The 14972-nt window shown below is 41.2% G+C and overlaps 1 protein-coding gene across 1 annotated transcript; it reads right to left on the bottom strand.

Annotated features, from left to right (window-relative positions):
* Positions 1-1308: 1308 nt before the first annotated feature.
* Positions 1309-14260, bottom strand: syngr2b (synaptogyrin 2b). Its single transcript, XM_008410255.3, has 4 exons — positions 13989-14260; positions 8808-9045; positions 5970-6106; positions 1309-3259 (listed from the first exon to the last, which is right to left on the bottom strand). Exons 1-4 carry the CDS (start codon positions 14097-14099, stop codon positions 3017-3019), a joined length of 729 nt encoding a protein of 242 aa, XP_008408477.1. The 5' UTR covers positions 14100-14260; the 3' UTR covers positions 1309-3016.
* Positions 14261-14972: the final 712 nt, after the last annotated feature.

Raw genomic sequence — 14972 nt, 5'->3', positions numbered from 1 at the left:
CTAGAGAAACTCATCCATGCATTTATCTTTAGCCGCATTGATTACTGCAACAGCGTCTTCACAGGTCTGACTAATAAATCAATCAAACAGCTGCAGCTGATCCAGAATGCTGCTGCTCGGGTTCTCACTAAAACCAGGAAGATAGAGCACATAACACCAGTTTTAAAGTCCCTACACTGGCTCCCTGTAGCTCAGAGAATAGACTTTAAAATACTGATGTTAGTTTATAAATCTCTGAACGGTTTAGCACCACAATACCTTAAAGATCTGTTATTACTGTACCAACCATCTAGACCCCTCAGATCTTCTGGTTCTGGTCTGCTCTGCATCCCCAGAACCAGAACCAGACGAGGAGAAGCAGCATTCAGTTTCTACGCACCACAGATTTGGAACAAACTTCCAGAAAACTGTAAAACAGCTGAAACACTGGGTGCCTTTAAATCTCAACTTAAAACCCACCTGTTTAGAGTTGCTTATGGCTAAATTAGGGTTAGAGTGCGGGTTTTGATGTCTTCCATGTTTTTATGTCTTTAATGTTTTTAATTTTTTTTCTTCTTTCTTTTATGTATGGGGAAGAGAATAAAAAATAAAAATAAAAAACGATAAAAATAAAAATAAAATAAAAATAAAATAAAACCAGTTAAAGTCCGCGGGAGGGCAGACTCCTCTAACTATAAGTTAGTTAAATTCTGTGTGGGACGGCGGCGTCCTCTGGTAAGAAGTTAAACCCTGAGAATCCTAGGCACTGTCAGGTACAATAAAAGCAGTTAAAGTCCGCGGGAGGGCAGACTCCCCTAACTCTAAGTTAGTTAAATTCTGTGTGGGACGGCGGCGTCCCCTGCTAAAGGACGGCGGAGTCCTCTATGAAATAGTTAAATTCCGCAAAGGACGGCGGAGTCCTCTATAGTTAGTTATATTCCGCAAAGGACAACGGGAGTTTGTTTTTTTATTTTTATTTTTTAAATTTCTCTCTTTCTCACTGTTTATTTCTGTTTTTATTTTAATTATGTAAAGCACTTTGAAATGCCTTGCTGCTGAAATGTGCTATACAAATAAAATTTGATTGATTGATTGATTGATTACAGCGCAGGCAATTTCCGGTTAGCGTCGAACTGGCGTACGTCACGGACAAACGTTAGCAAGTGAGGTTAGCAACCTCAACACTGTCCACGTCTCCAGGAAGCAATTGTTTCTCAATATCTGAGATCCCAGATCTTCTGCACAAAGAAAACATTAGGACAAGGAGCTGATTACTACCAGGTTAGCATTGAATACACAACCAGAGGAAACTAAAACATGCCATGTCGATGTTTTTCCCCATTCATTAACCGTTTATTATTTTAAAGCAAGAATCAAACAAGGTGCACATTATTTACACATATTTCAGAGCTCATTTGCTACAATTATTCAGTAAATCACAAATCCTTGGCCACATCACTTTTAGGCCCACATCATTTGCGGCACTTTTGGGGGGAAAAAACAAAACAAAAACAAGCTGTTTACAGTGAGAAATTAAAAGAATCTGCTTCAGATGTCACAGTTCAACTTTATGCACAGATCCAAGAACTAGATTTTGTCTCTAGTGTCACAGCAGTAACAACTGTGACACAGCTGTTACAGCTGTGACACAGCTGTTACAGCTCAAAAATATTACAAGATTTAATCACATTTTAAACTCTTCGGTTCCCAAACCAGCTTAGTTGCGATCCTCCTATACATTACAACCACAAACTCCAGAGTATATTAGCGAGATTTAATGGGATGTATGAAAATCTCTGCAAGGTGCTGTAAGCGATTTTTAAAGCAGAGGAACTCTCCTGGATCTGTCGTCTTTAACCACCAGAATGATGTCGCAAGTCAATTCTCAGTGCAAGCGAAGTCTTCTCTTCCTTTTTCTCTGAACCATTTATGCACATTTTGCATGAAAAACGACAGACGTCACACTACAACGTTTTCACAAATGACTCAAGAAAAGCAATCTATTCAAAGGTCTAAATTCAGCTCACACAACGAACCAAAACTGCTCTCTGATCTGCGCCAGAAAGAACCGACGGGGCAAATTAACTGCAAGCTCAGAGAGCAGTTTTTAGTGATCTTAAGTTGTACCTTTGAAGCCTGTTAACTAAAGAAGCCCGTCATATCTCAGAAAACTAAAAATGTCAAGTGTTTAACCAAGGAAGGGTGCTTTTGCTCTGCTTTTGGGCGGTTGGAGGAAGAAATGCTGCACAAGAGAGAGAAGAAGAAAACATTCAGTGGACAGACTCGTTCAATAGGTGCTGCATTATCTCCAAGCTCCTCCCTCTCCATCAGAAAGTTAGCTGCGAGTTCAAAGGTCAGTTCAACACATGTAAACCTTTTCAAACCAGCACACGTCTGTTACAGTTAGTACAGTCAGTCTGGTGGAAATGCTCAGTCATTATGGCTTTAATGAGTTTAAGCAGCAAAGGAAAGGAAAACCTTTTCTGATTACTTATCACAGGATTTGTGTTACTTTTACAGAATCCATAATTATAAAATATAACTTAAATTAGTTTGTTTTTTTTTCCTCCACAAACCTTGTAACCCATTTGGTAAATTATATCACTGTAGCTTTTTGAGCCATTTAAAGAAACAGAACAGAAAAAACTAAAAAATCCTGAAAATCAAAACAACGTGGCACGTCACCGTCCCGTCTTCAGAACAAAGAGAAATACACGTTTGGCCTCTTCCACACTGATTGTTGCTCCTCTGCAGGACTGTTTTCACTGCAACGCCCCTCTCCCCTGCAGGTTCAGCTCGTCTGAGGTAAATGTTGCTTTTGCACACAGGTCAAAGGTCACATTGCTCAAGCCTCTTTCAGTGTCTTCAGATCCGATCTCAGGCCCGTCGGCGTAAACAGCGTTCGCTCGTCGTCCCCAGACTCTTTGAACAGTGTGTTGACTTGAATGTAAAACCGCATCGATACGATAGAGCTCTGCCGCTCAGCAGCGCCGCGTCATCCGTCCAGACCCCCCTCTCCCTCGCCCCCTCCACTGCGTCAGTATTTGGGCGGTAGGTAGCTGGTGTCGCTCTGCGGCGGGAGGTTTGAGGTGAAGGGGGGCTGCTTCTGGGACTCGGGCACGTTGCTGGGGTAGGTGTAGGTGGTGGGGGTGTAGGTGGTGGGAGCGTAGGTGGGGGGGTACGGGGTGTGGATTTCCGGGTCTGGCTCCGTGTAGGTGGGAATGCTGACGTCGTCCACGCCCCGACGGAAACGGCCCAGGGCGAAGTAGGTCAGGATTCCCTGCAGGAGGAGAGGATGATTATAGCAAGTCATCTACTTATTTTCCAGCAAGAGATAATGATGTAACCGTTCAGGATTTGACGCAGATGAAAGATGCTGTCAAGAGCCAAAAACTTTAGCCCGTTGAGCTAAATGGGACTCTACAAGCGCTGGTGACGGGTATTGTGTGATATCTGACATCAACATGTTTCAACTTATCTGTAAGATCCTGTGAAAACTGATATATTCACAGCTTCCTGTTCATCTGGAGGAAATCAGCAGGTCTCGATGTCCCAGACATCACACAACTCTGGTGGCATCATTCAGTCAAACTCACTCAAATCCCTGAAAATTTCTCCCCGTTATGCAACACTTTTTAAGACCATGTTGTTCAAAGGAGACATCCATAGAAGTGGATGTTCTTGAATTGCAGTCTGGTACATGTTTTCATAAATATACATCAATAACGCTCTGATTTATTTAGGCACAGGAAGTAAATATAGAAAGTGGATCTTAAACCAGTTTAGGTAAATCCCAGTTTACTGCTCACTGGCAGGGCAGCCTGATTCAACTAGCAGTAATATTTTTTGGACACATTTCAAATGATGGGCAATGAGTTAGCAGTAAAATATTTTCTCAGTCAAAATTAAGGGACACCAATAAACGTAGCAGAGTTTGGATCACAGCAAACTCTGGGAAACACCTAGCTAAAGGTCACAACTCCTTTTTGGTTACTCAACTATACCACAACCGGTACACTTAATTTTGACTGCGTTTGAACCTGTGTTTTCCATTACAACCCATGCTTTTTTTCCATTATTAACAATGACGCGACTGTTTTGGCTGCTGCAGATTCTCATCTCATCTTTATTATGCCATAACCTGCTGCCTATTTGCTTTTCCTGCTCAGCGAAGAGCCGTCGTTTCCTTTTATAAAGCATAGCATGATGCTCGAAAAGCAGGAGAAACCAGCAATGAAATTAGCAAGGAAACAGTCAAAACAAATAGTAAGCAAGCTAGCGTTAGATTAGCAGTTCAGCAAACTGCTCTGCATTAAATCTTAATCAGCAGGAACGTGTGCCTAATAACAGACACATGTATAGATGTAAATACAAACAAAATGATAATTCTGTTTCCCCAATTAATAATTAGACTATTAGCAATCACAATACATTTCACTAAAGTAAGCACATGAATTCTTACTATTTGCAGAGAACTTTGCAAATGCAGGGGCTGAAAATTAAATCTTGTGTTTTGTGTCTCAGACTCGGCTCTCGGCAGCACACGGAAGTCAGACAATGTTGACTTTGAACGTGGTTATCGAGGCCAAAGAGACGTCTTGTTCTTTCAAACCTGTCTGCTTAGCTTTCAGAGGGAGAGTTTTGTCTCATTTAACTGGAGACCTGCTACAGGCAATGAGATATTCTCAGCAAATGACAGAAGATAAATCATCATTGAACTTAAGGCCTTAAAATAAGCAACAATTTCACATGTGTTTGTTTTTGCCAACTGGTTTAAAGAGGTTTAAATATTTCGCTTTTCTTTACAAGGTAAGACGTTTTGAAGACCTGAGAAAAGTTGAGCCATTATTGCTCAACAGGTTAGCTAAGTAAAAAAGCTTCCAAAAATATCCAGAGACAGTCTGGACCCCAACATACCTTAGATGTTTTTCTTTCTTTTTTTTTTTTTACAAACAGAGGAAGTTCAACACCATTGTTAGCCTCCACAGGAGCGACCGATGAGGTCATAAAGAGGCAACAGCAGAGCAACTAAACCTCACAACACGACTCGTTTACCAGGAGAGAAGTGAAACAAGGATGTGGAAAAGGAGAGAAAACTGCTAATCGCTAACACAAACGTTACGGCTAACGTAGCGTTTAATCACACAGAAGAGATTCAGAGCCTTTCGTTTGGAAAGAGCTTTGACAGAAATGACCAAAACTTGAGCTTTTTCTGACTAAAGTGGAGAAAGAACCTCTTTCAAATCCAATTTTTTTTCAGTCAGCGAACACAGCATCTCAAAGCGCTACCAGGTGACCGAACAGCAGCAGCTTTCAATAAGGAAGTTGTTACTGTGCAAATAGTTGGCTATTATAAGTATTAAAATATAGTCAAACTAACTACAACTAACAAGACTTGTAATAAGAAGCCCAAGAGTGGTATAGCAGTTTTCACTGCGTTATCTCAGAGTTTTCAACCTCTGTTTGTTGCAGAAAATGCTGGACTTGGAAATGTAACCTCTCTTGGGGAGACACATGGAAGCTACTGATGCTAACCTTGCTAACCACTAATAAAGGATTCAAGAGATGTTTTAAAATGTCAACTAATCAATTTGTCAGGCTGGTTAGATTAAAATGAATAAATAAGTCATGGCTAGAAATATACTTTAAATAACATTTTATATATTGTTAGGGTCTAGGTCTTTAAGGAATAAATGGCTACACAATTGGGAGTGCTGGGTGCGTCTCTATTCAGAACAAAAGGTCTCAGCAGTTACTAAACAATGTATAATTATAAATTTATGTACATATAATTATCTGGTCAGAATTTTTCATCAGCTTTCTAATGAGGTTAGTTGGAAGCCGTGAATGAAAATGATTCAGAGATGTTTTCTTGCTCATAAACAGCCACTGTAAACCATTCCACTCAGAGAGTAAAATGTCTATTGCAAACCAACGCTGAAAGCCTGAGAATACGTCAAGAAAGCAAACACAGTGGCCTTTGTGCTCACCCATGTGGCGATGGAGAAGAACGAGAAGGCAATGGTGGCGCGCGCAGCGTCCTCGGGGATCGCAATGACATCAAGAGTGCGAGACCACTCACTGGTCAAAACGCAGAAACACACAAACCACAGGAAGGTCCACGCCCCTGGAAAACAAGAAGAGAGCGTTGCAAAAACAGTCACTTGCTTTTTAAAGTGAAAACTCTGAAATAAATAAAGAGCAGGCAGGTTTGACATTTGCTTGTAAAACAACAGCTAAAAGTCTGCTCAGCTGAGCACAAGCTGTTGTTTCTTCTCAAACCAACACTTCTTTGTTTGCTTGAAGAATGGCCGATTGTTAATGTGTTGTGTGCAGCTGATAAGAGTGCATTTCATCAGAATCTGCCAGGTCATCCTCCCGCCACTCCACCCTGCTTCGCAGTAAGTACAGAGTTAAGCACAGAAAAATTCACTACTATATCCAGGAGATGACGATGATGATGCCAGGAGATTGAGCTTCACAGAGGAGTAACACATTTAGATTCATTAATTGTTGACATGGAGGTGAAACTACAGCAGAAACAGGAACACACAGCTGGCACCTGACTGCCAACCTCCATTATAATTACAATCTATTATTATTATCACAATAAACATCATTTGCCCTTTTTGCCATTTCGTATCCATGAGGTGCATCAGTTCATTTCTCTTTATATAGAAGTATTTTGATGAATGAATCAGAGGCAAATAATAATTTAAAAAAAAATCTAAAATGTAATTTAACTGCATGTGATTTTCTGGAGATTTTAATTTTACACCCTGTTCCCACTGACTCCGGTTGGGATCCCTGATTGACTTTATGATTGACAGTTGACTTTATGGAATATGACAGATTATTATTCCTGGTCAAACCTCGATAACTTTGAGAAATATCCTACTGGATGCATGTTAATTAATAGAGTCATGTATCCAAATTTTCTAACAAAAGACTAAAGGCAGATTATAAAAGGACCCTTAAATCATCTGTTGACAAAGCCAATGCAAAATATCTCCCAAAGTGGGTAAAACACAAAATATCTCTGTGCAGATAGATTTCATTACTAAAAAAGTCAAGATATAAAAAAAGAAAAACAGCAACAAAAAACCCACAAAACTGCAAAAAGGTAAAAGTATAATTACAATATTTTGTGCATTATTGAGTGCGAATGTTCACACATGCGCTCTATATTATCCAACGACTGATTCTCATCGCCTACTTTCAGGAAGGGCGGGCTGCACAGTGGCGCAGTTGGTAGAGCTGTTGCCTTGCAGCAAGGAGGCTCCGGGTTCGATTCCCGGCCCCGGTCTTTCTGCATGGAGTTTGCATGTACTCCCCGTGCATGCGTGGGTTTTCTCCAGGTACTCCTGTTTCCTCCCACAGTCCAAAAACATGACTGTCAGGTTAATTGGCCTCTCCAAATTGCCCCTAGGTGTGAGTGTGTGTGTGCATGGTTGTGTGTCCTGTGTGTCTCTGTGTTGCCCTGCGACGGACTGACGATCTGTCCAGGGTGAACCCTGCCTCTCGCCCGGAACGTTAGCTGGAGATGGGCACCAGCAACCCTCCCAACCCCACTAAGGGACAAGGATGTAAAGAAAATGGATGGATGGATACTTTCAGGAAGGAACAAAAACCCTAATATAACAAAAATACAAATAAAGTTACAACGATGTAGATTCTCAAGGATCCATGACCTGAAAACTTTGTCCTTTTTTTTTTTGCTTCAATGTGTGATTGTCGTTTTCCGTTTCTTTCTCGTTTAGCATTATGTCAGGGATTGGTTGGTCGACTCATTGATCGACACAGATATCGATGCTGTTGGTCTGATCGGTTGCCAAGCAGCAGGTCTGGTCTTCATGTGAGGGTTGACCTGATTAGAGCTGATGACGACGAGCACAGAGGGAGGAGTTTTCCCCTTTGAAAAAGAGGGCAAAATGTTTACCAACCTCCTCTCACGGTCCACTTTCACATGGCCACTTTATTAGGTACACATCTTCAAACGTGAAGGCGGAATCAGGAGAACGGACTGGCTTCGATTGTGGCGTGGCTCGTGGTGCGAGAATTTAATAATTGAGACTTTGACTGTTTGTTGAGTTTAGAGAGAAAGGTGCGAAAAGCCAAATCACCCAGTTAGCAAGTAGCCGTGTTTGATGCATGTCTTTTTGTGGCAAACAGGGTAAAAAGACGTGCTGCAGCATTCAGACGGTAGCGTCAGAATTAGGCGTCAACAGCATGAAAGCATGGATTCATCCCGTCTTGTAGCAACTGTTCAGGCTCGGGGAGGTAAAATGGTCTTGGGACACTTTAGACCCTTTAATACCAGGTGAGCATCATGTAAAACACCACTGCTGACCGGAGTATAGCATCTGATAACATCTATCCCTGTATGATCACAGCGTACCCCTCTTCTGATGGGACAGCGAGTTCACTGGACTCCAGTTACCAGATCTCGACCCAACAGAGCAGCTTCACCAACAACAGAGGGTCCAACCCCATAATAAGAAGGCGTATCTAATAAAGTGGCCACGTATTTGAAAATCCAACAAGTTTGACGGCAGCTTTCATTATTCACAGCCGTGGTGCGAATGAGCCGACCGTAAGGTTGAGGTCGCGGGACGCGGCTCTCCCCAGACTGCTGGATCTAAAGCCTGGACCAGGTGCATCGTTTTTATAAAATGTACTAACAGATCCTCTTACACCTACATGTCATGCATATAATGGAGACCAACTCACTGGATTAACAATTGTGCTAAAAACTAGAGAGGATGGGAGCAAAAACAACAACAAAAAAACCCCACTGATTGATGCAGCTAACAAAGTCCATCACTCACCTGAGAATCCAAGGTCCGCCATGACGATGTACTTCCTGTCCTGGGCGTTGCTCATAAAGGGAACGTAAACATCCAGCATGAGAAAGGCCACGCAGGCCAGGAAGGCGATCACCCCGATCCCCACGGCATACTGACACGCTGAGTCGCTGTGGTTGAAGATGCACTTTGCCTGGGCGCTGCTGGGAGGGTTGACGTACCCCTCCGTGGTGATGCAGGCGAACACCACCAGGGCAAACACCTTCAGAGGAGAAGAGAGAGAAAAAGAGCATGTTATAAAAATACTGTACATATTAAACATAAAAGACATTTGTTTTTGGGCTTCGACACTTTAAAGCTGGCCTCTCTCCTGCTCTTTCTGACACTCCACCTTCAGCAAGTCATCACAGCGTTCCTCCATCTTGCTGCCTTCTACCAGTCTTAGGAACATTTGATGAAGAAGTAGTTTGTATCATGAGCTCAGCCGGTGCGCAGTTCCACCAGGTGTGTGCTAATTGCTGCTGCCGCTAGTCTGGAGGAGTTTTGTGGAAATTGGCAGCGCTTTGTGAAACCAAGCGTTGCTGCACTTCTGAATGGTTGCCATGGGAGATTCAAGGATTTTCTCAAACATGCATGAAAGGATCTTAGCAGCAGCACTCTGTTTATGGTTTTGATAAGGGAATAACATCATAACATGATATAAAGCTGAAACAAAAGGTCAGTTTACACCTTATTTTAGCTTTCAGGCAGGGATCTAGTTCAGTTTACAAAAACAGTAAAAGGAAATGTCTAAAAAAAAAAACTGAATTCAACTTAATTTCTATGTAAAAGAAAAATGAATTTGCTTGGCTTTCATATTAGCAACATAATTTTATTTTATGTTTTGTTGTTCGACAACAGGAGGCAGGACTATGAAAGCATCTTGTATTTGCTTTCCACAGTCAGGTAATAGAATAACAAGATTAAACTGCGTCATAACCAGCCCCGTTTCTCTTTAAATGCCCCTCCCGTCCCCCTGTTGCCCCGTGGTTGCGGTCGGCCGCTATCCGCTCTGATTACTCGCTGCACCATGTGACCTCGTTTTGGGTGCAGCTGCTTGCCATGTGATTCCTGAGATGCCACCAGCTCCCTCCACAACACTCATAATGGGAGCGGAGAGAGGAGGAGAACGCAGCAGGAGCTGAAAAATGGAGGTTCAGGTTGAAGCTTAAGGTGTATGACAGGACAGATGATAAATGTATGATTTCCCATGAAAGAATCATGATTTCCTCTGGAAAAACATGTATGTCTAAAAATCAAAACCCAGATTTATCCCCCGTCTAAAGCAACCTCCAACTGATAAATTATTCAACACTAACTTTTTAAACTGACTTTCCTAAACATTAGATTTATCTTTACATGTACGGACTACTAAAACTGATTAAACTTTTAAATCTTTGCTCAAAGCTCATTTTTGTTCCCTGCGATTCTTTCACAGTAACTGTCTGTGTTGTATATTTGTATTTTGTTTCTGCCTTATTTTTTGCTGTCTTGTGCTTATTGTTGTTTATCATGTTTCACTTTATTGAATTATAACATGTTGGTAAATGTCTGTGTTTTTATGCCCTACAGGGTTTCCTCCAGTGTATTATAAGCCTGGCGGCCCACCAGGCTTTACTTGTGCTCCCACCAGGCTTGGCTTTGTTAATTAATTTTTATTTTTAATTATTTCTGCTTTCTTTAAGACTTTACAGTTGGTGTTTAGGCATTAATCGTCCAGTTTTCCAATAATGCATAAATATCAAGTGATATTTCCACATTTTCTGTCAACTTTAAACATTTTTTAACTCAAAAACATGAGTTAAAAATGGCGCCCGGGCTTATCAAGTTTTCTGGGGGAAATCCTGCCCTATATAAGTAAACTGATGTTGACATAAATGCTTGTCAGGAAAGTCATTTTTAACGAATGACTATCACTGAGCATAATCTCTGTGTTATATTTTTAGCATAAACATGATTGGATGAAAACAATCATCAATATCCAATATCTAATATCAAACATGCAACACACAATCGAAGGACAAACTCTGGGCTTATCAGTAAGTGTGTTAATATTTCATTGATCTCTGTAATTGACGTCTAATCCACAAGGAGAGCCTCTCTAGTAAGAAAAGAAAGAAGCGATTGTCGAAAGGTTAAACAAAGATGGTTGAAAACTCAAAATCGCTGCAAACTCTTGGAAGTAAGGATGAGCGTATGTCACTTAACCCTGAAGCATGTGAGAGAATCATTATTCTCTGAAATCCTTAATAAAAATATTGACCCTGCTTGCGTCTTGTTTGCCATAGATGAGTGACTAACAAACGCTCCTGTGACTGCAATGAATTCGCCTCTTACAGAGAAAATTCTGAAAATCAGAGGATTAATCGTCATTATCAAAGGCCATTACTAAAGTTATGTCCAATCAATATCAATCTGGAGACAATACTGTTCTACCAACTCAATAAAAAAAAAAAACTAGAAGGAATTATAAATCACTTAAGCTCCTCTTCCTGCTGTCCTGATATCATACCCATAACTTTCCTGAAGAAAGGCCAGCCTGTCATAAACTCATCCCTCTCATCAGGTGTTTTTAAAAACATCAGTTATCAAACCTTTGATTTTAAAAAAACAAAACAATCTGGACAAATCACTATTGCAGAATTACAGGCCGATCTTCAACCTCCCATCCATCACCAAAATCACTGAAAAACCTACTTTAACAGTTAAACAGCTTCCTAACAATGACAAACCACTTTGACATCTGAGTCCGGTTTCCGTGGTTACCACAGCACTGGGACGGCCCTCGTCAAAGTGTTCAGTCCACATAAATAGATACTGTGGAAGAACCACGGTGCTGGTTCTGTTGGACTTAATGGGAGACTTCCACCTGTAACCCGGTGGGTTTGAATCCCAGCTCCATCTTCGTGTCCCTGGGCGAGGCACTTCGTTGGCCTTCTGAGTCTCTGTTGCCCCATTATTACAGCTAGAAAGTACTGATCAGGCCCCAAAATTTGGATGACACAAAGACACATGACAATTACAAAGTTGGTCTTCTATCACCTGAAGAACATTTTCGAGATTAAATGTCTCAGCAAGATCTAGAGAAAGTCCTCCATGTGTTTTCTTTCTCTAGTGCTTTGTTTAGTCGAATTAGTGTTTTCACAGGTCTGATTTATAAGAAAAAAAAAATCAGACAGCTGCAGCTGAATCTTTTTACTAAAACTAGGAAACCAGAGCAAACCACCCCATTTTTAAAGTCCTTACACTGGCTGCCTGTAGCTCAGAGAAGTAATAATTCTAACTTTTAAACATCTACAATAAGTAAACTATGGTTGCATGAACTGTACAGAACATTAGTAGTTGACTTTTGCAGGTTTCTTCATTTCAGATCATAATAGTCTTTACAATCCAGTGGCTACGATCCACCGTACGGTGACGTCTCTTAATCCTAGACGAGCTAAAGCACAACAACACCCGGAGGTGTGTTTCCAGAAAAAAAGAAAAAAAAAAACAAGATTAAAGTTAGGTTTAAATCCCCAGATATAGACTCTGATCTGGTATGAAGGAATTGCAGATGAGTTGTACACAGCCACAGCAGCAAGCATGCGCTGCATTTACCCAGGGAGAGCAGCAGCTGACCAGGAGTAACAGGAAAGGGTCAGCAGGTGGGGGGAGGTATCACCTTACCTGCCCGTTCAGAGCCCCTGTTTACCAGCAACACACTCGTCGTCTCCCTCACACACACTGTGTTCCCAAAGCACATAAACAACGACGCCAGCCAAAGGCATGTTCTGTTCTCAGCCCTCATCCGACAGCCTGAACGCAGAACTTTCTCTGCATCGAAATGCACATTTTGACTCCTCTGAATCTGGAGGGTTTCATTTCTCAGGATTATCTCAATTAGACAAAGAGAGTTTGGATGGTTTCGTTCCACCAGGAAGCGACTTCAGGGGACGGAAACCATCGTACTCAAAGTCTGAGTCAGACCCGAGCAGGCGAAGCCGGCTGTGGTTTTAGAGGCCGCAAAATTGTGCAAATGGTTATTTTAGTAACCGATTAGTCTGATTATTTTGACGATTAAACTGATACATATTCTACATTTTTGTCATTGAACTTCTTAAGTCCTTTTTTATCCAATATTACAAATACATTAAATAAATGATTCAATTCCTTTAAGTAAGAAAAACATTTTTATTGCCTAAAATGCAACAACATAGGGTTCTTTTAGTAAACTTGAGCCAGGTGAAGCTAAAACTGTAGCACTTTAGGAGTTTTGGCTTAAAACATACAGACTGAGGTGTTTTTGTCCTAAATGCAAACGTATTTAGTTTTAGTACAGTTCTGGCTTAATTAATGCTCCAAAAACATGCCCCCCCCCCACTTAACGATTAATCGGTTACTAAATCTGTTGACGGTTGTTTCAGTAATCGATTAATCTAATTAATTGTTTCAGTCCTAATCACAACTGCTGGCAACAATGATGTCACAGCCCCCCCTCTAACCTAACCTTTGACCCCTGGGCGCAAGAGAGCTTTAACTGCATCCTCCACATCTCCTACTGTGTGTTTTGGCCAGTTTCTGTGTCTGTTACTCCATTTTAGGTGGTTAGTTACATTTTCAGCAAAAAAAAAAAAAAAAAAGAAAGAAGAAAGAGATTATAATCTAACAACCCTGAAGATCATGCTACCAAAACTGGCTCTGGCCCTCCTGAATTAGGCCCTGCTTACAGTAAATATTACTGTGTTTCACGAGACACAATAATACGAATTTATATTTAATTAAATTACCTAGCAACAGGTGATCACACAAGCATATCCCTTGAGCGTAAGTTACCACAATTTTTCCTCATAAGCGCCTCAACTATAGTCGTTTTCGTCTATTGCACAACATGGAAGTAGGACAGCGTTAAGGTCAGAGAGTAACAGCAACGTTCAGACGCTCAGTTCATCCCGGAAGTGAAAATCTTTTTTGACACTTGTCTGCCTTTTGTCTTGAGTGTTGATCTGTCACCGCGCAGGCTGCAAAAAAAAAAATAAAACACGACGCCTGCTGGAGACGCACCATGAAGAACCAGTTTTAACTCTCCAGTTTACTTATTTAAAACCAGACAACACCTGTTTACATATTAGGTTAAAATATCCACCGGCTCCGTTTGAGCCTGAGCTCCTCCAGCCTCTCACTCACCCAGCTGAGGACCCGCACGATAGTTTGCGGCTGTCGGATGAACTTGTAGAAGTCGAAGCCTGCGCCAGCTAGCGCGGCTCCGTATGCACTTGCACCTCCGGTGTCCGCCATGTCTGACCCTGGGAGTGGAGCCGATCCCCCGGACAAGAGAAGACAAGACTCTGGGCTTAGATGAACCAAAGCTAAAAAGTAAAAAAAGTGCTGCCACCTCCTGAGAGCGTTTCCCTGAAGTGAGAGCCGCACCAGGAGGAGGGGAGCGGCGCGGAGAGGGGCGGAGCTGCCGGGGAGCCGTCCGCCTGACCGACCGACAGTCAGTGTTACTTTTTCACAAACACATTGCATTTTTTTTTTATCCTTGCATCAGAATTACAGTAAAATTTGGCCAGCTCGACTTCCGCGACCCCGTTTCTCCCGCTGCACAGCTCAGCTTTGATATGTAGGTCCAAAAGAAAAAAGCCTAGTTTTTCTTCAGAATTTCTTTCAAACAATCCAGTGGTTTGAAACATAGCGAAAAAAAAGAGCAAAGGATTTAATCTGAAAGAGCAATAAATTAAAAAAAACATTTAAATGATATGGAGAACATTACCGTGGATTAGAACTATTTAAAAACTGAAATTATTGGGTACGTTTTGCTCCAACATTTACAATAAAACCTGAAAAAAATTTCCGATCCACAATCACAAAAATGCCCCATTAAGATTCTTCCCTTGAAATGTCCAACAATTTGTCTCCGATTGAAGTTTTGTCTGCTAAATGGGATAAATGTTTTAATACAGATTTTATTTAACCCAAAGGTCATGTACATTACAATATAGTATGATGTTTTCAGCATTAAGAACAGCAACAGAAAATGTCTGTTGAAATAAAAGAGATTCAGCTTTGGTACTCCTTATAATTAAACAAAAACATGATCATTTTTCCTGAAAACAAGAACTAAAAATGCTTTTTTTTTCAATGTTGCTCACCTGCAGGTAAATTAAAATT

This window comes from Poecilia reticulata, chromosome 1 (assembly GCF_904066995.2).
Source record: "Poecilia reticulata chromosome 1, P_reticulata-male-v2, whole genome shotgun sequence".
NCBI lineage: Eukaryota > Metazoa > Chordata > Actinopteri > Cyprinodontiformes > Poeciliidae > Poecilia > Poecilia reticulata.
Note: the sequence above shows the minus strand (reverse complement) of the source record. Positions and strands in the feature narration are given on the sequence as shown.